The sequence below is a fragment of the Grus americana genome, chromosome 10 (assembly GCF_028858705.1).
Source record: "Grus americana isolate bGruAme1 chromosome 10, bGruAme1.mat, whole genome shotgun sequence".
In the NCBI taxonomy this organism is placed as follows: Eukaryota; Metazoa; Chordata; class Aves; order Gruiformes; family Gruidae; genus Grus; species Grus americana.
Genome location: NC_072861.1, coordinates 1,031,846 through 1,055,249, shown reverse-complemented (window position 1 = coordinate 1,055,249; position 23,404 = coordinate 1,031,846). Strand labels below are relative to the sequence as shown.

General features: G+C 45.0%; 1 protein-coding gene across 3 annotated transcripts in view; it reads right to left on the bottom strand.

Moving 5' to 3' along the window:
- ZNF592 (zinc finger protein 592) overlaps positions 1 to 23,404 on the bottom strand; it is a 41,968-nt gene that overhangs the window by 2,900 nt on the left and 15,664 nt on the right. For 2 of the 3 annotated variants that reach the window (XM_054836346.1, XM_054836345.1), the window contains exons 4-9: positions 16,143 to 16,321; positions 10,264 to 10,440; positions 9,293 to 9,452; positions 6,134 to 6,412; positions 4,623 to 4,735; positions 443 to 578 (exon numbers count right to left, since the gene is read on the bottom strand). In XM_054836346.1, coding sequence (XP_054692321.1) covers positions 443 to 578; positions 4,623 to 4,735; positions 6,134 to 6,412; positions 9,293 to 9,452; positions 10,264 to 10,440; positions 16,143 to 16,321 — 1,044 coding nt within the window. The remainder of the gene's footprint in view (positions 1 to 442; positions 579 to 4,622; positions 4,736 to 6,133; positions 6,413 to 9,292; positions 9,453 to 10,263; positions 10,441 to 16,142; positions 16,322 to 23,404) is intronic. The other variant, XR_008578571.1, reaches the window with a different exon arrangement.

Sequence of the window (23,404 nt, the reverse complement as noted above, 5' to 3'; positions counted from 1 at the left end):
TTAAATTTGCTGAAAAAAAATTGCAGAGTCCTACTTAGGAGGAATGCAGTTCTCGTAGGTAATAATGGATCTAATAAGTATTTTAAAACAAAAATCTTTTGCAACTAGTAGAAAAAACAAGGGAGAAAGAGGAAAAATGTACCAGGCTCATGAAGAGAGTTGCAGGTGAAAACAAGGGTAATAACAAACCTAAATTAGACCTGGTTACAAAGTAGACTGAAAAAAGGCCAGTAAAAACACAGGGCCACGCATTCAAGAATATCTTGGAAAATGCACGATATGTTGCCCTGGTGCTGCTGCAGCTCAGCTGTGAGGAGGGGAAGGAAATCTGCCATGTGGACGAGAGGGCCTGACTGCCACAGGGCTGTGGCTCAACGTAACACCCCCAGTGAACAGCTACTCGCCAAGTACATTTATTTTTCAATGAAAATGTATCAGTTACTTCTGCTGTGTCTCTCTCTGGAGCTTTTGCTTTGGCCATCTGGGATAAGTCTGGGTTTTTGATGCCATGCATGAGGCTGATGTGATTCTCCAGCATGAACGGCTGAGGAAATGTCTGATTTTCATCTGTGCAGTACCTTGGAAATACAAAAAAGGAGAAAATTTATTAGACGAAATGCCCAGCTCTGTTCGTTTCCATCCAAACAGCTCTTCGTTATGTGCTAAACCAATAGGTGTCATTGGAGACAGACGCTGGTGACTAATGTACTATTAGATTACCAAAATATGCAGCAAATCAATGTTTTAATAATAAAACATTACCCCTAAGAGAAATCTAGAATAGCTTAGAATTTACCACAGTAAGCATGAATGAGAATGAAAGCAGGGCACGTCTTATTTACAGTGTGGTACTAAATACAGGGACTCACGGAGATCAGGCCCACTGTGATACATGCTACACAAGTACAAGATAAATAATCAAGATGGAAAACGCATGGGAGAAAAATGACTCTCAGATGAGAGACCTATGCACAGATCATGACTTGTATAACACCGAGGAGGCTGCAGCACAATTGGGTTCTGCACCCAGCCTTCCCAAGCACCAGTACAGCATCCCATCTACAAGACCACATGTATCATAACACACTCAAAATTCTTACAAAACTGCTGAACTTCCAACTTTAATATCAATAACCTAGGCAGAAACACTCATGAACGCATCGTTTATATGTAACTATTCACGTTAAAACTTCGTAGAATTCAAGAGCTGCCGGAGAGCATGGGTGACGTTTCAAAAGGAGGTGTGAAGGGGCTGTGCCATCCTTCACACTGGGATGACCGAGGTCTACTGGAAATAAGCACCAGGTCTCGCAGACACATAAACCACCCCCCTGTAGCAGGGTGAAGTACACAGAGGTCTCCGTTAACAACTGGGAAACCCAAGATTGACTTTGTACTCTTCTGCTGCCCACCAGCGTGACACGGAGAAGGTCCATCAACTACGCACTGACCCAAGCAACGAGGCAAGTAACAGCAGGCTTCTCTGAAATGCACAAATTGCAGTTGAAATGTAGGCAGTGAGAGACAAAAACCAATGGAGAGGAGATGAAGTGTCTCTGGGCAACAGAGACATCTTTTAAAAGGAGAGAAGATAATTCCTACTGATCTTCCAGTAACTAGATGGAAATTAAACAACAGTAATGATGTGAAAATACAGACGTGCTCATTGAATACTTCTGTTTTTTAACAGGAACCGCTTAGATGATAAATCAATATTTAATGATGATGGAATTTTTCTCCCTTATGGAAGAAAGATGAGAAGTTATTAAGTGGTATTTATCAAAAATAAACATGTTGAAAATCAAGCGTACCAGACAGTTTGTACTTAAGACTTGGAAAATAAGAGCAAGTTCTTATAACAATAACCAAGTGAATTATGAAAGGAAATACACAAAACCTTGGAACATTTTGCAGTTTGTCCTAATTTAGAATTCTTTTCATGTAAGCAGGGAAAGATGCTTTCCTAACCTGAATTACTCCAGTGACAAACTTGGCAGGAAGGTGTTCAAGCAAGTCCTCCATCACTGGTTTCTCCCCACAAATTTAACAGAAGGCAGAGACCTAAGCAGGGCAAGGGGAGAAGGGGAGATCACAGCTTGAAGTGTGAGAAGCCAGAGGGAGGTCACCTACAAGACAGCATGCCAGAGTCACAAAAATACTCAGTTGTTGGATCAACAACAAATTTTACTCATGCTTCACATGGAAATCCAGGAAAAGAGGGCGACACGAAGTTAAGGCGTCAAAACCCCTGAAGGGAGTAACAGCACAGACTGATACAAACTGCCTGGTGGGAAGAAGGAAAATGGACACCAGCAACCAACGGAAAAGAGAAGGAGCAGCGGGGAGGTGTGATGCCTTACAGAGTGCAGAAAGGAGCAGAGGAAGAGTTCAAAGAGATGGGAGGATTTGCAGTCATGGAGGAGATTTTTAGAACAGCACTCTGGACAAACTAAGAGGGATCAAAGGGGAGACTGAACACAAGAGCTCGGATCCAAACAAAGAGCAGCTGTTGGGATGAGTATTTCAAGGAAGAGGTTTCATTTGAAGAGTGCTGTGATTTCAGTAAGTCTCCCACTACAACGATTAAAGAGAGCGCAACCACTGTCCAATTAAGACGTCATCAACAGATTTTGAGAAGGAGCAACTACAAGCTTGAGAATTAAACACAATCACAATTCACTGGAATTTCTAGCTGTGTCTTCTCTGCAGTAAGCATGTCATGACCATGGACCCTTGGGTGAAGCTGTGGATCCACAACCATGTGTCGTGCTCAAAAGTAACAGAAAAACTGGACTCCAGGGCCTGTACAAGCTAACGCATACAGCAGGCTGGCATGTCCCAGGTTGTTAGGAATTTCTATACAAATCCTTCTTCCCAGCTAGGCCTTATGTTAATTTTGATTCCAATACACTCCACTTTGAAAACAACTGATCCAGAGAGAATAGATTTATACAAATCAGGTACACATAACTCCAAAGACCATCACCCACAAACTTAAAGCAGAACGAAACATACTTGGAACCAACATTTCATCTTCTCCAAAGGTTCCAAGTCAGAGCACAGTTATAAGAAATGGAAAGTTTATAAGTCCTGGCTGAAAAATGCATCAGGAATGTATTCCTATCGGGCCCCAGAGGTGATGGCAATACTTGATCCATTTACTAAAAGCTACTGTGGCTCACTAGGCAGTCCAAAGAAATAAAGTACCTGAGGGATGTACTCCTCAAGACAGGCCTTTAGTAACTTAAGTGCAGTAAAGTGACAGCACACTTTTCTGAAACACTTGCATTAAACTAAAATTTTAGTCAAATAAAAAAAATTGCCCAACCTACATCACTGCAAACTTCCCTTCCGACACAAATGTGCTTTAATGCCGTTTCAGAAGGATGTCTCAGAATGAGACAGGAAGCAAGTCTGCACGGTCGCTCGGTATACGACTTATTCTGCAACAGTAGATGAGAACGCAGCAGTTGTAGAGGCAGTTTTGTAAGCAGCGGGCTTTGTCCTGAACTGAGACTGTATTCACAGTTAAGATATTGTCCTGGTTTCAGCTGGGAGAGAGTTTATTTTCTTCCTAGTAGCTGGTGTAGTGGATGAGAATAATGTTGATAACACACTGATGCTTTTAGTTGTTGCCAAGGACTTTTCAGCTTCTCATACTGCCCTGCCAATGAGAAGCTGGAGGGGCCCCAAGAAGCTGGAGGGGACACAGTGAGGACAGCTGACCCAAACTGGCCAAAGGGATATTCCATACCGTATGACGTCATGCTCTGTATACAACTGGGGAGTTGGCTGGGAGGCAGTGTGGCTCAGGAACTAGCTGAGCATCGCCTCTGGGAAGTGAGCAATTGTGCTGTGCATCACTCGTATATTATTATTATTATTATATATTATTTTCTGTCCTATTATACTGTCTTTATCTCAAGCCATAAGTTTTACCTTTTTTTTACATTCCAATTCTCTCCCCCATCCCACTGGGGGCAAGGAGCAAGCGAGCGGCTATGTGGTCGTTTTAGCTGCCTGCCGGGTTAAACCACAACAAGTATGTTCACCAGCAATGACTTTCATTCACTGCTGATTTACATAGCTCGTCTGAAGTCTCCAAATCCATTTTCCAACTCTGAGGTGCGTCTTCCCAAGCAAATCCAGCAGGCTTAATTCTCCATTGCCCTGCAGCTTGTGCAGTCAGGTCTGCCTGTGTAGAGTGGTGGCAAGATCTAGTGCCCTGGTTCATTAGGATTTTACAGACCTTTTGTACCACATTTTTCACGAGGAAGGCACAAGAGTGATGCATGACTACACCAACCACAAAGCAGCGAAAGACTGGCCTGATATTTTATCGGCTATTGCACAAGGGTGCACAATATAATTCTCAATTTGCACCTGCAGATCTCAAATCAAACCTTACCCTAAGTTTCCAAAGGGCATTGTGGAGTCAAAAGCAAGGACTTATTTTAGCCACCAAGTCTTTCATGTTTAACATACTCTTCTTCTCACTCTCCCTCAGTAACTTACAGCCTGGAGTAGACAGGAGCAGACACGATCTATTACAAAGGGCTTCCAAACTTGAAGGATTAGCGTGTCGTTGAAAACAATTTTGAAAAGTGGCGTTCAGTACGTACCAGCAAGTATAAACTTTCTTTGCTGTGTCGTGATTATTGCGGATGTGTCTACGCAGACTGTTGGAGGCATTAAATGAGCGTTCACACTGTCGACAGGGATATCTCTTCATAGACTAGCAGAAGAACAGAAATATCTTTTAATAACAGGGAATGGAAGGCACTGACTGGATTCTGACATTCCCATGCTCTTCACCTGGACCTTACCTCTCAGGTGCAAGAAGTCTCTCTTCCACTGACAAAGATCACTGAGATTTTGGGGTCCCACTTATACTCAGCCCAACAGGTGGTTAATACCAGCACTAGTCTTATAAAAAACAGGACTAGTTAAAGCACATGCTTGATTTATTTTTTATTTTTAATAGCAATTGCATTAACTGCTTGTCCTGTGGGCTCACTTCACTACAGGACCCTCTGCAGAATTAATTCAGTGGAAGGTCCCTTCTGCCCCAGAAGAAGGCAGGACCCCAGTGTGAAGTGCAAGCCCACTTACCCTTCTCTCTCCTCATAATTCAGCACAATAAAAGGGCAAGATGTTAAAAAGCATCATATAGTCCCGCTTGTTATCCATGTATGATATCCATGTCCCACTACGCAACTGCCCCGTAACTAGCCTCCTCCTCCTCCAGTCCTTCCTACAACCTGCATGCGTTCCATTTAAAATCTTCTTAGACTTGTTTAATGAATACATATATGTATTGAACACAAATATTTGGCAAATTTCCTAATTCTACAGAATTAAAATGGGAAAATCCAGCATTCTCACCCTGCCCCCATCTTCTCTTGATACTTATCAAGCGGGACAATCCAGCACTCCCCAATCAAGGAATCAAAGACCATGATCCAGACTTCCACAGCCTCTGCTCATGGGACTCGAGAAGGGTACCTCAGTATATCGAACAAGAAGTTCTGATGCCAAAGTACTAAGAAATCTGGCTGCACACAACATCTTGGCCTACGTTCTGCCAGCGAGCAAGGATTAGCTTGACAGAAATAGGTCAAGACAACACAAGGCTTAAGCTGGATGAAACCAACAAAATTGAGATTTACAGTTCTTATAACGATAACTCTGCACACTGCACAAGTCTGTTACTCTTCCCCAGGTACATGTAGTGATATCTACCGAACAATACATCATGTGGAGGAACTGTATGTCCTTCTGTAACTTTAAGTCTACGTAGTTCAGATCAGGCTGTTGAACCAGTAACTGGAGAAGACACAACTTTCCATCCACTTACCCAGACGAGCCAAAGAGGAAGCCTGACATGAGATGCAGTGGGAGAAGGAAGAGTCAAGAGGATGCGGTACGCAGGTTGTAGAGTGTACGATCAAGGACAGAAAGTGTGCTTACCACAGGCTACATAATTTTTTTTTGTTCTGGCCCTGAGCTTTCTCCTCAGTGAGCTGGCAAACAGATTCTCGGTTTCTTTTTTGCCCCAAATATTAAGGATTATCAGACTCTTTTCCTAAAAATCTCTTGTTACCTAGTTGAAGTGTTTCATCTGAGTCCTTACCCTTCCATGGCTTCTCTTCATGTGGGACACATAGGTTTCCCGATCAGGGATCCACTGTGCACATTCCTTGCAAGTCCAACCAGTTCTTCTCAGTCTGGACTTGGATTCGGGATTGTGTACTTCCACCCTCATGTCCTTCCTCAGCAGAGGGGAGTGGGAAGTCCCATTGGCTACCGACAGCTCCTTTGGTGGGGTATGAACCTGGTGCCTTGATGCCTTCTCAGATTTCTGTCGAAAGTTTGAGAGCTCCTCAGGATTTTGGGGGACTCCATGAACACCCTGGATAACAATAATAATGGAATCACAGGTAACGTTTATATGTAATTCATATTATACACCTTTATTTATAAACAAATAACATTTAGTATTTAAATAAATAATTTAAGCTCCCCATCCCCCAAAACAATATGTTGATGTCTTGCTCCTGCAGGTCTTCCCATTTCCCTTTGAAGCTGGCTGCAGTGCTTTCCCCGGCAAGAGATTTTCCCAAGAAACATGAAGCTTCTATTTATGTTTTCCTGCATGACAACAGCAGCTCCTTGGTGCTGCCTGTTTAACATCTTGGGTGAGTTCTGAGAACTCTGGTTAAACAGAGAAGATGTAATGGAAGAGAAATGTTAATTGTCATTATTTCAAGAGCCTAAGCTCTAAAAATACAGAGCTTTGGTAAGCTCTGAATGAAATGTTTGCTGTTATCTTGGAGGCTCCAAAGCTGCTTCATCTTTGCTCAAGGGACGGGAAGAGATGAGCTCTCGGTTTCTCCAGCCCTACTTTCTTCAAGTCCACACCGTCTATTGCTATTTACATTTTCACGGTTCAAAACTTTGCTCCTGACAAATAAAAGCAAGCGTAAAGCCAGAAACCAGCCTTATAAGGAATATGTCTCCAGGCCCTTTGGTTGTTCAACAGGCCAAAATCCAAAGTCCCCCAAAAAGTTATTTTAACAAAGAAAATTGAACATAAGGAAAATAATCCAGAAACGAAGAGCTGTGGGAAAGCAAAAGCAAGTAAAATAGCAACATACCAAAGAAACCTCAAGAAACTCCCCTAGGAACAACAACAGTTCATCCACACAAAAGGATAATTTAGAGGTTTAATTGTGCATGGTAATTAATAACGGGTAAAGTTTCAACACACGAAGGCCCCAGGCCTTTGGAAGTCTTTCTGTGGGTTAGACACCAAACAAACTTCAAAACACAAGGTCTCATCCGAGAAGCCCGCGTGCTTTGCACCTGATCCAGCTGACCTCCGCAGAAGCTCTTTCATGCCATGGCAGCTGCTCCACAGCACTGCCAGCTATTTGGGGTAACACGAACAGTTCACCTTTCTCCCCATCTGGAAATCTCAAGAGGGTTTTCTGAGCAAAGAGTACATTAGTACCCATCGCTCCATTTCTCCTGCTATTACACCACTGGGGGGAAAAAAAAAGGAGCTCAGAAAAATGAACTGACTTCTCTGCAGAATCAATAACAGGAACCAGACCTTCTAACTCCTACTCTTACACTTCAACATCTGAAAGCCAGGAAAGATGAGAAGGCACACGGTTTCCTTATTTTGCATGCAGGCACACATTAGACAGCACCTCCTATAAATTCTATATTGCATAAAGGAGCAGGATCTGATAGGAGATGAGATGGCTTTGTGCAATTACTACCCTGCCACAGACAAAGCCTTCTTCAATTACCATCTCGAAGACCTGTAGATGGCCAAATACAGCTAAAAGACAAAAGTTTTGTAGTGGAGACATCAGGGTGCACTGCACAAACTGCTGCAGGCAAGTCCCTGGGCGTGGGATTTGCAAATGAGTGGCAAGGAGTTGTGTACCTCAACTCAAGCCCGTCTTTTAGCATTGGGGTTGAATGCCTCTTTGAAGGCACCAGCCTTAATCTCAACTCTATTTTCCTAGCTATAATACAGGAAGATTAGCAATCATCGACTTCACAGGAAGGCTTCAAATTTTAATTCATTACTGCATGCAAAGCATTTCCAGATTTGCAAGTTAAAGGCATGGGGGAGAGAGCAAAGGAGTAGTTTTGAATGGTTTTTGCTTTTAGGAGTGAGCTAACGAATCTTCTTGCTTTTTAAGTATAAACAAAATAAAGTCACTGATTAAAAAAATTATGTCACTTTTTTTCCTAATCAAAGGGAAATAAGACTTTGCAAGCTCTTTCTTCAGAATGCCACCAAGAAATCTTCTGAGAGGGTTTCCACGGCAGTGTTGTTAGACACTGTACATAGAAACATATTGACTAAGACAACAGAAAAATGTGGCGCTTACACAGATCTGCAAGTCCTCACATGCATCCCCCTAGAAACCACCACGAAATCGACAATAACCGGCTTTTCATATGTATAAAAGCGATGAGTGATACTGAGATTATTGCAGTGCTTATAGAATCACAGAATCATTTAGGTTGGAAAAGACCTTTAAGATCATCAAGTCGGACCGTAAACTGCAATATGATCCGTTACTGAGGGAGGGCAGGTTCGAAGCACTCTCCAGACGACCATTTCCACCAAGTTCTGCTGTTGCACACAACTATCCATTTCAGACCATCTTCTGGAGCAGCCCCAGTGGTGCCAGTGAGGCTGGTACCTCCAGGGCGATCGCTTCTGTCTCCGTCACTCCCCTCTTGCAATCTGGTGTGGTTCTGCAGGCAAGTGGAGCAGCCAGGGGAACGGGAGTTAAATCCCATGCAGCCTCTCGTTGAGGCAGCTGCAAAGGGGCCAAAACTCTCCAGGTCAGCACCCAAAAGAGGGAGATTCAGCTTTCATTATATAAATTGAGTAACACTGTGGGCAGAGAATACTTCTCCCTGTCTCCCAACCAAAGATAAAGCTCCCACCCCTGTTTAATCACTTCCTTGGGTTTAATATAGAACAGTTAAAAATCAAAAAGATTTACCAGTAGAAAACAACCCTTTGTCATAAGGTTAAATTACATATAGGTGAGAGTAACTGCCTGCATTATTACCAACTAACACAAAATGCTCTACTGATGCTTCCAGATAATACTGTAAATCATTGTAGTCTATTTTTCCACTAATATTCCTCAAGAACCTTCCAGTGCTTCACCCAATTTCCTCACACAGTTGATGTAAACTCTCTGTGAACTCAAAAAGTAGGACCTCGTATCGGTAAGAGGTGGGAGTTACCTACCTTAACGTGCTGCATTAACTGCTGTTTCTGCATATACACCAGCTGACACTGTGGGCACTTAAACACTCCCACTAACAACTTGTTGGTGTTCTGCTGGAAGTGCTCTTGGAGCAGCTTCTTCTTGTTAAAGACTGTCTCACAAGAGCATTTGTAGATCACCCTGGAACAATTGAAAAAAAAGTAAACTCAGTCTCTCTTCATTAGTTATCTTAAGAACAACAGTGGAAAAAGTTCTCTCAGCAACTTCAGAAAGGGATGGGCTTCTGAGGAGGGCTGTGCTCTCAATGTGTTGTCAACACACACCCACGTGGACAACTGAACCATTTACTCAACTGGAAGAACAACAAAATGCCTCAGGCACATACCACAGCTTTCCAAAAATAACTTTACTTCTATGCATATGCATAACTACCTACGTGCGTGTGTGTGTGTGTGTGTGTGTTGGTAAGTGCAGACAGATGGGAGCAGACTCAAAGTATACTAGCTAGCTACACATTACTTTCAATCCCACCTTTCCATAGCTCCTCCCCTAAAGCACACATTTTCTGCACTAGCTCGAGGCTTGGAGGGGAAAGATACAGAGTGGAAAAAAAAGGAGGTTTCTCTCTAGTGATTTCTGGGGGCAATGCTGCATGGTGTAACTCTCCTCTTCCAGTGTCCGCAGCAGCTGCCCTGGAGCCACCTACCAAGAGGTGCCACTGTGGGTCCTGCTGGACAAAGAGGCGAAAATTAAGTTCCTTTTACGAATGTTCAGCTCTTCCCTGCCCAAACTCCTCTCCGTCTACGGAGGAGACCGTGTTTGCACCAAGGAGAGCACGCTGTGGCTAGGAACGGACCCCTGCTGGCAGACAAAATGGCAGATCTTCTCAGATGAGGACAGAAACCAAAAATAGAAAAAAAAATGGGAGGAAAAGGGGGAATCCTGGAGCTACCCATCAAAGAAGAAGAAGAGATAAACCCAGGATACTTACTGAGTAGTCTTGTGAGGCTCTGCTGGGTGCTGGCTGGTCATGTGAGCTGTGGTGCTGTCGGCCGACTTGAAGGCCATCGGGCAAAAAGAACACTTGTGGAAGACTTCGCAGTGTTTCTCGTGGATGTGTGCTTTCAGCATGGCAAGGGTCATGAAGACAACTCCGCAATGGATGCACCTGAGGGACACACAAAGAAAGAGCCGAGTTACAGCCACAGCGTTGCTTCCAACACACACGCAAAGCGGCGCAGATGGAGGCAAGCACCAGGCTACAGTGGCTCCTCGTTCAGTCTCTTCAATAGCAACATGGAAGAATCAAGGAGGAACATGATACAGGAATTCACAAGCCAGGCAGATCTCACAACTAGATGTTAGTGACAAGCAAACAAGACCTACAAAAGAAGCCTTCAGAGATTAAAACAACCCAGAAAGAATAAAGGAAGATGTGGTTCAGCAAAATGCCAGCCCTGTATCTGTAAAAGCCAATTCTGCCATAGGTACAAGTGAAGAACTGACATAAAAGTTATCAGGAGTGGTCAACATGGATGCACCAAGGGGAAATCATGCCTGACCAATCAGACAGCCTTCTATGATGGCATGACCGCCTGGGTGGAGGAAGGGAGAGCAGTGGATGTTGTCTACCCTGACTTCAGCAAGGCTTTTGACACTGTCTCCCACAACATCCTCATAGGCAAGCTTAGGAGGTGTGGGTTGGATGAGTGGACAGTGAGGTGGGTTGAGAACTGGCTGAACAGCAGAGCTCAGAGGGTTGTGCTCAGCCACGCAGAGTCTAGTTGGAGGCCTGTAGCTAGTGGTGTGCCCCAAGGGTCAGTGCTTGGTCCGGTCTTGTTCAACATATTCATCAGTGACCTGGACAGGGGACAGAGTGCACCCTCAGCAAATTCGCTGACGATACCAAACTGGGAGGAGTGGCTGACACACCAGAAGGCTGCGCTGCCATTCAGCGAGATCTGGACAGGCTGGAGAGTTGGGTGGAGAGGAACCACATGAAATTAAACAAGGGCAAGTGTAGGATCCTGCACCCAGGAAGGAATAACCCCAGGCACCAGTACAGGTCAGGGGGTTGACCTCCTGGGAAGCAGCACTGCGGAGAAGGACCTGGGAGTCCTGGTGGACAACAAGTTATCTATGAGCCAGCAATGTGCCCTCGTGGCCAAGAGCACCAACGGTGTCCTGGGGTGCATGAAGAAGAGCGTGGCCAGTAGGTCGAGGGAGGTTCTCCTCCCCCTCTACTCTGCCCTGGTGAGGCCACATCTGGAGTTCTGTGTCCAGTTCTGGGCTCCCCAGTTCAAGACAGACTGGGAACTACTGGAGAGAGTCCAGCGGAGGGCTACAAGGATGATGAGGGGACTGGAGCATCTCTCCAATGAGGAAAGGCTGAGAGAGCTGGGGCTGTTCAGTCTGGAGAAGAGAAGACTGAGAGGGGATCTGATCAACACTTATCAATATCTAAAGAAGATACTTATAAGAAGGGGCTAGAAATTCTAGAAGAAGGGGCCAGACTCTTCTCAGTGGTACCCAGTGACAGGACAAGGGGCAACGGGCACAAACTGGAACACAGGAAGTTCCATCTCAACATGAAGAAAAACTTCTTCACTTTGGGGGTGACCGAGCACTGGGACAGGCTGCCCAGAGAGGTTGTGGAGTCTTCTTCTCTGGAGAGATTCAAAACCCGCCTGGACGCGATCTTGTGCAACCCGCTCTAGGTGATCCTGCTCTAGCAGGGGGGTTGGACTAGATGATCTCCAGAGGTCCCTTCCAACCCCTACCAATCTGTGAATCTGTGATTCTGTGAAAAGTATCTGTTACCTGTTACTCCAGGTAACAATAAGCAGCATAAATACCGTTCCCAGACCAAAATAAAAAGAATATTCAGCCAGAAAATATTCAGTAACCCTGTACAATTGCTTCTCATACTCCAAAGCACTAGAAGATAAAGACAGCAACAGCAAAGATACTGAAAACAGCAACAGAAACACCCAAGGAACTGATTAAGCTCATTAAAATCATTAAGACACAGGTGTTGCCTGGAAAGTGCTTGTCTGGGAGTTGGATGGATGCTCTGGGAGGAGAGAGAGGAAGAAGGAGAGGTTGCACATGGAGCCAAAGGATTCTTCTCAGCAGCTGAAAACATGGACCCGGGGCCAAGAGGAGAGCCAGGGTCACCCCGCCGGTCCCAGCCTGCCTCTCCTCCCCACGCATGCCCGCGACAGGCCTCGTCTGATAGTCCCCCAAGGCGGCAACAACTGCCAGCGTTACTATTTTTAACTTTAACGCTCCTCCCGAGAACCCATCCGCCCGCTGTGCTCGGAGAGCAGCCACACACCAACACTACACGGGCACAGGAGGATGCAGACACCCGCCCTTGCCTGCCTCAGCCACATCAGCCGCAGGGTTTACCATCCCCATAGGAGCACCTATGCTGATCCGGGACCAGAACAGCCTCTCCTAAGAAGATTCAATCAAAATGACTAACGGTGGATGAAAATGACTAATGGTGGATCTCTGCTTAAGCCAGCACTGCACGTACGGACCACTGCAGCGGAGGAGCTCAGCCAGGCCATCCAGGGGGCCAGCGCTTGTCCTAGTTGGATGTGAGAGACACATGAGGGATAACTTCCTCCGGTGAGCCTGGAGTTAAGCCGCCTTATAAATATCTTTTTTCCTTCATTCTGAGGTCTGCTGTTTGCCCACAGCGCTGTTAGGGTTTGTGTGTTCGGCGGCGGCACGGACGCTGCCGTCGCAGATGGACCCCAGCTATCGAGCAACTGGAAGAGCTCCAAGCCCATATCAAAAACAAACAAGCCGCTAGATTATCCTTCCCTCCAAACCAGCCTCCCGACAGTGTTTAGGAAACAAGCCCGTGCTTTGAAGTTACACTTCAAAAGACGGTTAGGCAGAAGGCAGCCTGAAGGAGCCAAACCCTCTCCCCTCAAAATATACACAGAAATGCTGTTTTCTTAAATTTAGAGAGGGAAGCGGTGACAACAGCTGGTGTCATCTTTGGGGAAGTGTGAAAATGTTCCGCTTGGGTAGCTCTGCCTTCGAGCCTGATCCTTATTCACGTGAGACGGGGAAAGAGACTTTCTATTATAGTAACACCAGGAACCGTGTTATTATGGAAAAATAAATTCCCAAGTATAAATGGAAGAACAAATGTGAAGCCTGACAGTAAGGTCTGGCTGGTACCTCCAGGAATATCCGACGAGCTTCTTCCACAAACACTCCCTGAACTAACAAGAGATGGTTCTGCATTACGTTCGGTTTCGGTAAGTAGCTCATATAGAATTAGGGATGAAATAAGTACTAACTCAGGGTCAAATGATCATGAGTTAATTTCATTTACAGTAAATGGAAGTTTAAACAACAGCCACTTTGTAATCAAGAATCCCAGTGCCAGAAGGACGAAGTTTGATAAAGTAAACTAATTAGCAGAACAAAGAGGATGGAGGATGTCAGAGGCTTGCCATGTAATTTCTGCAAATTGCAAATTCTGCTATCATCTCCCCAGCACGGGGGAATAATTTGCAAGAGAAGCCTCAGGGCAAGGAGGGGTGGCGTAAAAGTCTTGGAAAACATCCTGTGAGAGAAGATAAAGCTTCAAGATGTTGTCTTAACCCTCTGAACATTTCCTTTGCCATCACCTTCCAGCCCCTCAACTGTCCAGATGGCACCAAGCAGAATGGGTCCCGCATCAGCAAGGACAGCTGGAAGGTGCTTGGAAAAGTTAGGGAGGTGACACTTGGAGCCAAGTGGAAAGGAGCATTTAGGACAGGCTTGTCGATTTTAATTTTTAACTGCAGACGACCTTTCTCATTTTCAGTGTAATCACTAGCCATGACTAAAACCCAAATCGAACAATCTTACCCCAAATTTAATCGAATGCAGTGGGGTACTAGCAGAAAAGGAGACAGAATAAGGACTGATCACAAAAACAAAACCAAACTTATGCATCAGAAATTCAAGAAAAACAGGGATATAGTGAGAAGCAGCACAAGTCGAGCTGATCCTGGGAAGGATTTAAAAGAACTCCTCAGCTTTTCAGCTCTGCGAATAACAAAAATGAAAGAAAAGAAGTAAAGTCGCTACGTGACTACAGGGCAGATGCCACGGATTATCTAGATACAGTTCTGCAACTAAAATTTATTTCTTCTGTTTTCAACAATGGCAATGACATCAACCCCACAGCAGACAGGGAGGATAACAATGATGGCACAGCCAGAATTTCACCTGTCTAGTGGACTCAGTTTTCACAAATGAGCTTGAGCAGATGTGAATTAGAGGAGAAGTTAAGGAAATTTAGCTTCTAGAGAAACTGGGTAAAGCTAAAAAATCCGTAAGTATCATTCTTGAGCTCTGTCTTGGTTTAGATCTTCATTAATGTCCCTGGTACAGAAAGCAGATATTTGCTAATGACATCTGTAGACGGATGGAAGCTCTCATTGCTGACAAGGATTAAGGCATCATAAAGATATTACTGTAAGACATCTGGAATGAATCATGTTTTTAAAAAGTGCCAGGTCATACACTTAAGAGCAGGACCAGGCTCTGCTGTACACCGCGAGCCCATCGGTTGGAAATAGAGGAGAAAGGACTTGCGCTGGATCGCTGCTAAAAGACCAAGCTTCCTATATAATGCAGCTCAGGCCAGCGTAACCCTGTGACACATTATTATTGATCGAGGCATCGATGGGGATGCTACACAAGCAGCTCAGCGCAGTGAAGTTGTGCCTGCATTTGGGATTCTCAGGTGCCAGTGAAGTCCAAAGAACTGCACCAAACCCATGGTTAGTTTTCTGACATCTACTCCATTCCCTTTTTTCCATCTCAGGGAAAACATTTTCTTTTCCAGCTTTCCTCCTTCTCTCAGATTAACTCATTTTCAAACAGCCCAAGTATCACAGCCATTTAATTTGCAATGGAATTAATTCTTTGTTGTGGGCTGTGCCCCCTCAAATCAGATCCCACATAAAAAAACCTTATCTGTATATAATTAAATTCAGAATCGGTTTATTATTTGTCTCTTGTCTTCACGGTTGAAAGAAAAAGCCCTTGAAAACCTGTGTGATTTCAGAACAAACCACACAGTGGAGGCTTCCTGAATTTGCAGACATCTGAAAAGAACAGCTCCAAGATCAGAAACTGCCCTATTGATTTCAAATTTCAAAGTATTTAATGGCAATCAGAGAAAAAACAGAACTTTAAGGAATCTTAAAAGGTCACCTAGTCTCCCTCTCCCAAGCAAATCATCTGTGTCTTAAGAGCTGTGCTGCAGCTGAGGTGATCTAAACATGCCAAGGAGGAAAGGCTTGCAGGGAAAAGTAATGCCTTTTATTAAAACAATCAATTTGGCTGGAGAAAAGACAATGCACACACACACACCCCCATCCAGAACCCTGGGAGCCTTCCTCCATCTGTCTCAGTTCACGAGAAGTGTTTGGAGAGTTGTAGGGGCGTACAAGAAAATAAGCTATGCCCTTCTCGTGAAGGCACACATCCCTCAGTCCATTATAACTGACAAATATAAGTTCAAACCTTAAAGAGATTTAGAGGATTAAGATCTGCAATCTTTTTGCTGTAAATATCAATCCTGAGACGCCCGTCTGCAACTTGAATTCAGCACAAGCATCTTTCAGCTTAAAGCTGCCTCAAAATCGTTTCTGCTCTCAGAAACCTCGTCTTAAATCCATTTAGTAATTCCCCATTTCAAATGTGTTTTGTCATGCAGAAAACCACGCCAGGCCCGGGCTACATCCTCTTTCGTTTCTGTTGTAAGGAAGACACATTTCCAAAGATCTGAATCCCAGTTTCCCATTCCCTCTTGCCATCTCGGCACGGACCCTCCGGAGCTGCACAAACCTGAATCCGACTTTGCGGGAGTAATGCAGGCAGTTCTCCTTGACGTGAGTTTGGAAATAGGCAGAGCGGCAGACGGCCCCGCACTCCGGGCAGCAGTACGGAGACTTGTGAGCGTGGATCCTCTGGTGAGCACAGTAACTGCACTGGTTGGGCAGCATCATCTGGCACACTTGACACGTCTGGTGAAAGAAAGGTTACATTAGCTTTCTCTATCTGCTTTTTTCCCCTCCCCTAATTCACCCTAGACGACTTTCAGGTTTAAAGGAAGCTCCAGCATATTCCTCTAGTATTAGCATTAACTCTACGAAGCTCTTCGGCTAGCCACCTCCTCATCTTTTTCCACAACAACCCCAACAAATTCCACAATTAGCCATTCCCAGTGGCAGTATCCATTCTTAAACCATGTCCTCTGTGGTTATTTCCCTTTTTTCCCCTAAAAAAGGAAAACGACATCTTTCACCTCCTAGCTCTGAACACGTTCTGCTTGGTCACTGCTTTCATTTCTGCATTAAAGCACTTGAGAAGGAAAACACTTTTCTCAACAAGCCCCCACCCTGCACCAAAATCACCCAAAAAAAGCAGGAAAACCCCATTGCACCCTAACTGGAAACCCTTACTGCTGAACGCAGAGCAGTCCTGACGTGCAGCAGCCTTCCCCACCAAAACCACAGTTGTGTCTCTTGCAAAATTTCTTTGGACCAGATGAAATCTGAACTTCCAAAGACCACAAACAACGTGTGCTATGACACCCTTATAGAAACTTCTTGATAACTAGAAATTATGCAGAGACTCCCTGTTTCTGCACCCTTTATGATTTTTTCTTCCCTACCATTAGAAGGGCCACACTTACTATCAACACTACTTTGCAGAAGTATCATTTACTTGACACGTAAAGTGTTTCATGTGGACGTATCGTCCCAGTTTCAACAGCAGAATGGGAAAATGGGAAATAGAAACACTCCCAGAACCTCTCTGCGAGAAGCTGAGCGGGACTGTAAATTCTCCAAAGCTCTCTCAAATCTCAAAATAAGAACTACAAGAAGAAATTAATGTTCAGGGCAGTTTTACTGTCTTTTATGGCATTTTTTTCTAACCAGGTTTTGATCTGCAACAGGAAATTTAACTTTTTGGCATTGTTAAAACAGGACTCCTCTCGCTTTGACCTCTAGTATTTCAAGCAGAGTCAGCACAACCACAAGCAGAAAGCACCTTTGCCCTTGTAGCTTAGCGAGAAGCATTTTCTCCCTGGATACTGCCTTGTCGAAACAAACTTAGTTTCGATTTTAAGGCAGCAAAGAGACAGTTTGGGGCTCACCTCTTCCTCCCCAGCATGCCATACCCACCTCCCTCAAAGGCTCCCTTGGCACTCTGGCAACCAGCACACGTTCAAAACCTGAATTTTCACTGATGTGTGTGCTTGTGCTGGATCTAAAATAAGCCAAATCAGCTGGTATTTAATGAGGTCCACACCTGGGCACTGCTGTGTGGGGATGTGCAGGCTACAGCAGAGGAGCCGTGAGCTCCCATCACCTCCCTCGTACATGAAAAGCTCAGCAGGGACCACGATATGCTAATGCAGGGCAGAAAAGTTTGGGGGACAGATAGCAAGAGGCATCAAAACTAGCGGTTATCTTCTTCAGGCTCTGCAAGAGCAGGACCCCTGCCAGAGAGTTGCGTACACACAATATGGGAATAAAAAGCAAGACTCGGCGAGGATAAGGCTAAATGAATTTATTGCGTCTGCAGACGCTGGGGAAGAAGCTGGAAGGATTCCCACACTGACACCACGCTCTGCAGGGGGGGCATAAAAAAACCAGCCCAAGCCTCCGAGTGCAGATCGTCTTGTGGAAGAGACAAGAAGTTAGGGAGTAAACAGACAAAACCAAGAGCGATGAGTCACAAGGACAAATTAGTAAGAATAAGGAAAACTGTCATCTTTAACCAGCATTACTTCTGTACTTGGGAAAAGTCAACGCAGCTTCTCCCTTCCTGCTTCGCGAACCCATCCGAGCTCTCCAGAGGAGTCAACAACCATGCGGGTAAGGAAGATCTGACTTGCAGATGGGTCAGGCTACCTGGAATTCCAAAATAGTTTTGCAACACCCTTCACTAACTAAAGGATTTTAAGAAAACTAAGCTGCCACAGCATAAGAGAGGAAGGCTTTTGCATGGGTAAATAAGTAGAAGAAAGGAATAAATTGGTTCTTTGATGGAGGAAGGTCCCTGGGAAATTCTGCTGGGATTTGGGCTCCTCAAATTAGACTCAAAGTATCTGAAAGGGAAATGAGCAGTGAAATGGCAGACTGCTGATCATAACTTGGTAATTCAGCGTGTTACACATAATGCCTGGCTGTGAAGGACTGCAAAAAGACCATACAGGACTGAGTGACCAGATAATAAAATGGCAGGTTATATTTTTCCATTGAATCAACCAAGGAAAATACTAGAGCTGAAAAAGCTTCACTGGAGGGAAAAAATTATAACCAGCATCTTTATGCTCACACCCATCCTTTCCTTAACACCCGCTGAAGATGCGAGGCCAAAAACCCTGCCCAGGGGTATTTCAGGAGGGTCTGCTCATCCTTTTACACCAGGAGCTGCTGCGTTTATCAGGAGCAAATGGGCAGCCGCGTGTGGGTTCCCCCACCGAAGGCTTCATCTTGGAGACGGAGCGGCTTTTTCTTTTGCAACTCTTCTGCTTTGTATGAGAAATTGTAACTTGGTTCCAGATGTCACATTTTTATCTCTTTCCTAGTTTTCCATGACTTTTCAAAGAAGTCTGGCAGCAATTTGAGACATTCATTAGTCAGTTATTTCTAAAGCATGTTACCAGGATATGATTTTGAGTTGTGTAATGTCTGTGTTTTTCATATACTCCCATAACCTACACTTTAATCAAGAGTTATTTATTACAAGTTTTCTTTAATTCCAGTTTGCCCGCCACATTTCATTTGGGCTTTTCTTCCAGAAGTCACATTCGCGCACACACACAAGTGCTCAGAAGCTCAGACATTTCAGAATACTTGATTTTATTCCCATTTTTACTTATTAGCTTCTTCGGGAAGGGAAAAAAAAAAAAAATACTCTCTGAAGTAAGAGTGAAGGTTGAAAAAACGTACTGCTCCAAAGAAGTTCATCTATTAAACCAAAGCCTGTGGCCACAGAGGTGTTTGTAAATTAGGGAATTTATAGTTAACGCAGTTTTGCTTTGGAAAGTGCCTGCATAGAGGCAGCACCGTTAACCTTTCTGTTTCACTGAAACAAAGGACTACACAACTCGGCATCAAATTTGATCCATTCACGAGCGTGTTTTCTTCTAAGCGCCGGCGGTGCAAAGCACCCCGGATCAGAGCAAGCTCCCGTCTTCTCACCGCAAAATTCCTGCGGCCAATTTTCTTGCTCAGATAAAGCCTGTGAGCAGCGAGGGCACGATCCCCTGAAAGACGAACTTGGGGCACAAACCCCTTCGCTTTCACTTACTCCCAATATGCAAGCAGAAAGGGAACCGGCTACAGCACAAGCAAAGAAACTTTACATCAGTTTTAGAGTCTCTTTGCTGTTACAGTTAAGTGATGTTGATGAAGTTCACATCTATTTAAGAGATGTCCCCAGACTACAAGAGTTCTCCTTGATACAATCACGTAGCTTCAGCTGAAAACACAGGGCTACATTGACACTAAGGCATGGGATCAGGGCTACAAAAGAGGAAAAGATTCATAACCCTAATGATCTCTAAATTAAAAAAAATTAAATTACTAAGGACTCAGAGTGAAACAGTTAGAGGGGAACAGAAATTATATTTTTGGAATGCAAATGTTTTAAAAGAGTGTTTGTCCTTTACATATTCAAACCAAAAATCCCCCACCAGTGGTGCCCCAAAGCCCTAGTTCTTCCCAAATCCAGCCTTTTGCAAGCTTTTATTTTTCTACTTTAGGCAGAGCTGCAGGGGCAGCCGATACTTCTGGCAGCTGAGGGATCACAGGCAGTTAGAGATTAGCAGGATGCTTCTACTATAAAAAAAAATTAGCGGCGTATTACTACTTAAAGTTAACCTTTAACTTCACATTAGCTTTCACTTACTGCCTCACTGGGATAAATGCCAACAACCTGCATCCGTCAGCATAGATGCTCCAGTGTGTAGCGGCGTGATGTGCTGGCTCTGGCAGCACAGCTGGTCTCAACACCTTCATCTCTGCAACTCCGCGCTCCCCTTCCCCACCTCCCACCGGTACGACTGTTTGCTACAGTCAAGATCCAGAGGCTTGGCGGATTATATTTTTGACTTGGTTTATTTCAACCATCCAGGTTACAAAGCTGCTACACAAAATTTTACCAACAATGTGTGAAGTGGTGAGCAGAGAATTTCTTTTGCTGTCGCCGTGATGACTAAACTATAGGCATCCCCAGGCTCTCTTTAAATGAATAGGCATCATTGCATTAGAACGTTCTATTTATAGAAGAAAAAAACCCTATAACAGAAACTCCAGATTTTTAATTTGAAGAATCTAGAACCCAACTGATACCCTAAAACCAGCGTGTTCAGGTTTCAGTGACAGAATACATGTCAAGTCCAGTCCTAACAGACATTTTATCCTAATTAACTCCTATATGCTCTTACGTTGTCATACCCAAGCGCAGCAAAGATATTTTTATTTCCTTGATTACAGTTGCCTATTTCAAGATATCAGGCTAAGGAGCCAATGCCACTGAGAGAGCCCACTTAGCCTTCAGTCTAAAGGACATGACCACAAGACATCCTTCGATCCAAAACTTCTCCCATCCATCCACCCATCAATCCTCTCTTCTGCCACCTCCAGCTTCCTCCCTCTCTCCACCTCACGTCTATTCATCGTTGCATCCCACCTCCTCCTCTCGACCTTGTTCACTCTCATTTGTATTCCTGCACCTTGCTCACTGCCCAACACTCCCAAACCTAGCGTCCTCCTCACATCTAAATCATCCCAAAACACCAAGGTGCTTAAGCCTCAATAAAATAAGACGTTTGACTAAAATCTTATTCCCTGTAAGTTAAGGCTGTTCAATAACCACAAAATACATTTTTGTGTATGTGGAAAAATCCCTGGTTAAAGCATCAGTGTGGACCTAGAAACCTGACAGTTTTAGGAAATGAAGTGGAATTGCAATGGAAAAGAACCAGTAGCATCACCAATCTCAGACAACGTTGCATCAAATAAGCTTAATTCTGAATTTTCTTAGTCTGTAGCTCTTTTTATGATCTCAGATGTAATCTCAAGAATTTCAGTTGCAGATGAGGCACACTGTCCCTCTGCAACCCACAGAGGTCCATGGTGGAGCAGATATCCAACTGCAGCCCGTGGAGGAACCTATGCTGGAGTAGGTGGATGTGCCCTGAAGGAAGCTGCAGCCCATGGAGAACCCAGGCTAGAGCAAGGTCCTGGCAGGACCTGTGGCCCCATGCAGAGAGGAGCCCACGCTGGAGCAGGTTTGCTGGCAGAACTTGTGACCCTGTGGGGGACCCATGCTGGAGCAGTCTGGTCCTGAAGGTCTGCACCCCGTGGAAGGGACCCATGCTGGAGCAGTTCGTGAAGAACTGCAGCTGGTGGGAAGGACTCACGTTGGAGAAGTTGGTGGAGGACTGTCTCCTGTGGGAGGGACCCCACACTGGAGCAAGGGAAGAGTGTGAGGAGTCCTCCCCTGAGAAGGAAGGAGTGGCAGAGACAACATGTGATGAACTGACCACAACCTCCATTCCCTGTTCCCCCGTGCTGCCCGGGGGGAGGAGGGAGAGAAGCCAGGAGAGAAGTTGGGCCTGGGAAGAAGGGAGGGGTGGGGGAAGGTGATTTTAGTTTTGTTTTTATTTCTCACTATCCTGCTCTGCTACAATTAATTCACAATATATTAATTTCCCCAAGTCGAGTCTGTTTTGCCCTTGATGGTAATCAGTAAGTGATCTCCCTGTCCTTATCTCAACCCACAAGCTTTTTCGCATATTTTCTCCTCTGGGCCTATTGAGAAGGGGGAGGGACAGAGCGGCTGGGTGGGCACCAAGGTCAACCCACCGTCAAACGGCTCTGCCTCTCACACTGTGACTTGAAATCTGAACTCCCAGTTGCTAAAATGATCACTCACTGGATTACACTGAGTTTTCACATCCCTGCTTTCAAATCACCCGTGTAACCACTAAGGCTACACAGCACGTCTCCTTTCTTATGATGACAACGTTAAAGCCCTCTGCTCTTCCCTTCACCCTGCAGGGCTGATTTCTGCCCATCCGTCAGCAGCGATGCCCATCTCGTAGCCTCTCAACTCTGCTTTTTCCTTCTCACTTATTTGTGCTTTGCATCCCATCAAAGACAGTACCACAGCTGTTCAAATACCATTTTTGCTATGATTGTCACCAATCACTTTGCTTTTTCACCGATTCCCTTCCTACCTGACCAACCATTTATTTGCTAATCCCAACTCAAAGATTTCAGCTCTTGCTCCAGAAGGAAGATATAAACTCTTCCACTCCCCCTTTCCAACAGCCTCTCTCAGGCCCCATCACTACCACTGGCTTCTTGCTTCCTGGGATTTCATGACTGGTTTTTGCCAAACTAATGAATGCTTGCCACCCAAGGGGCAGTCACGGAATGGCTGAAGTTGTAAGGGACCTCTGGAGGTCATCTGGTCCAACCTCTCTGCTCAAGCAGGGCCACCTAAAGCCAGATGCCTAGGAACATGTCCAGATGGCTTCTGAATACCTCCAAGGATGGAGACTCCAGAACCTCTCTAGGCAACCTATGCCAGCACTTGGTCACCACCACATCAAAAAGCGTTTCCTTATGTTCAGAGGGAACCTCCTGTGTTTCAGTTTGTGCACATGGCCTCTGGTTCTGGCTCTGGGCACCACTGAAAAGAGCCTGGCTCCATCCTCTTTGCACTCACTCTTCAGCTATTTATACGCATTGATGAGATCCCTTCCAAAGCCTTCTCCAGGATGAACAGTCCCAGCTCTCTCAGCCCCTCTTCATATACGATGTGGTCCAGCCTCTTCATCATCTTAGTGGCCCTTTGCTGGACCCTCACCAGTACGTTCATGTCTCTCTCGTAGTGGGAAGCCCAGCAGTGGACACAGCTCTCCAGCTGTGGCCTCACCAGTGCTGAGTAGAGGGGAAAGATCACCTCCCCTGATCTGCTGACAACACTCCTCCTAACGCAGCCAGGACCATTTGCCTTCTTTGCAGCAAGGTCGCGTTGCTGGCTCATGGTCAACTTGTGTCCACCAGGACCCTCAGGGC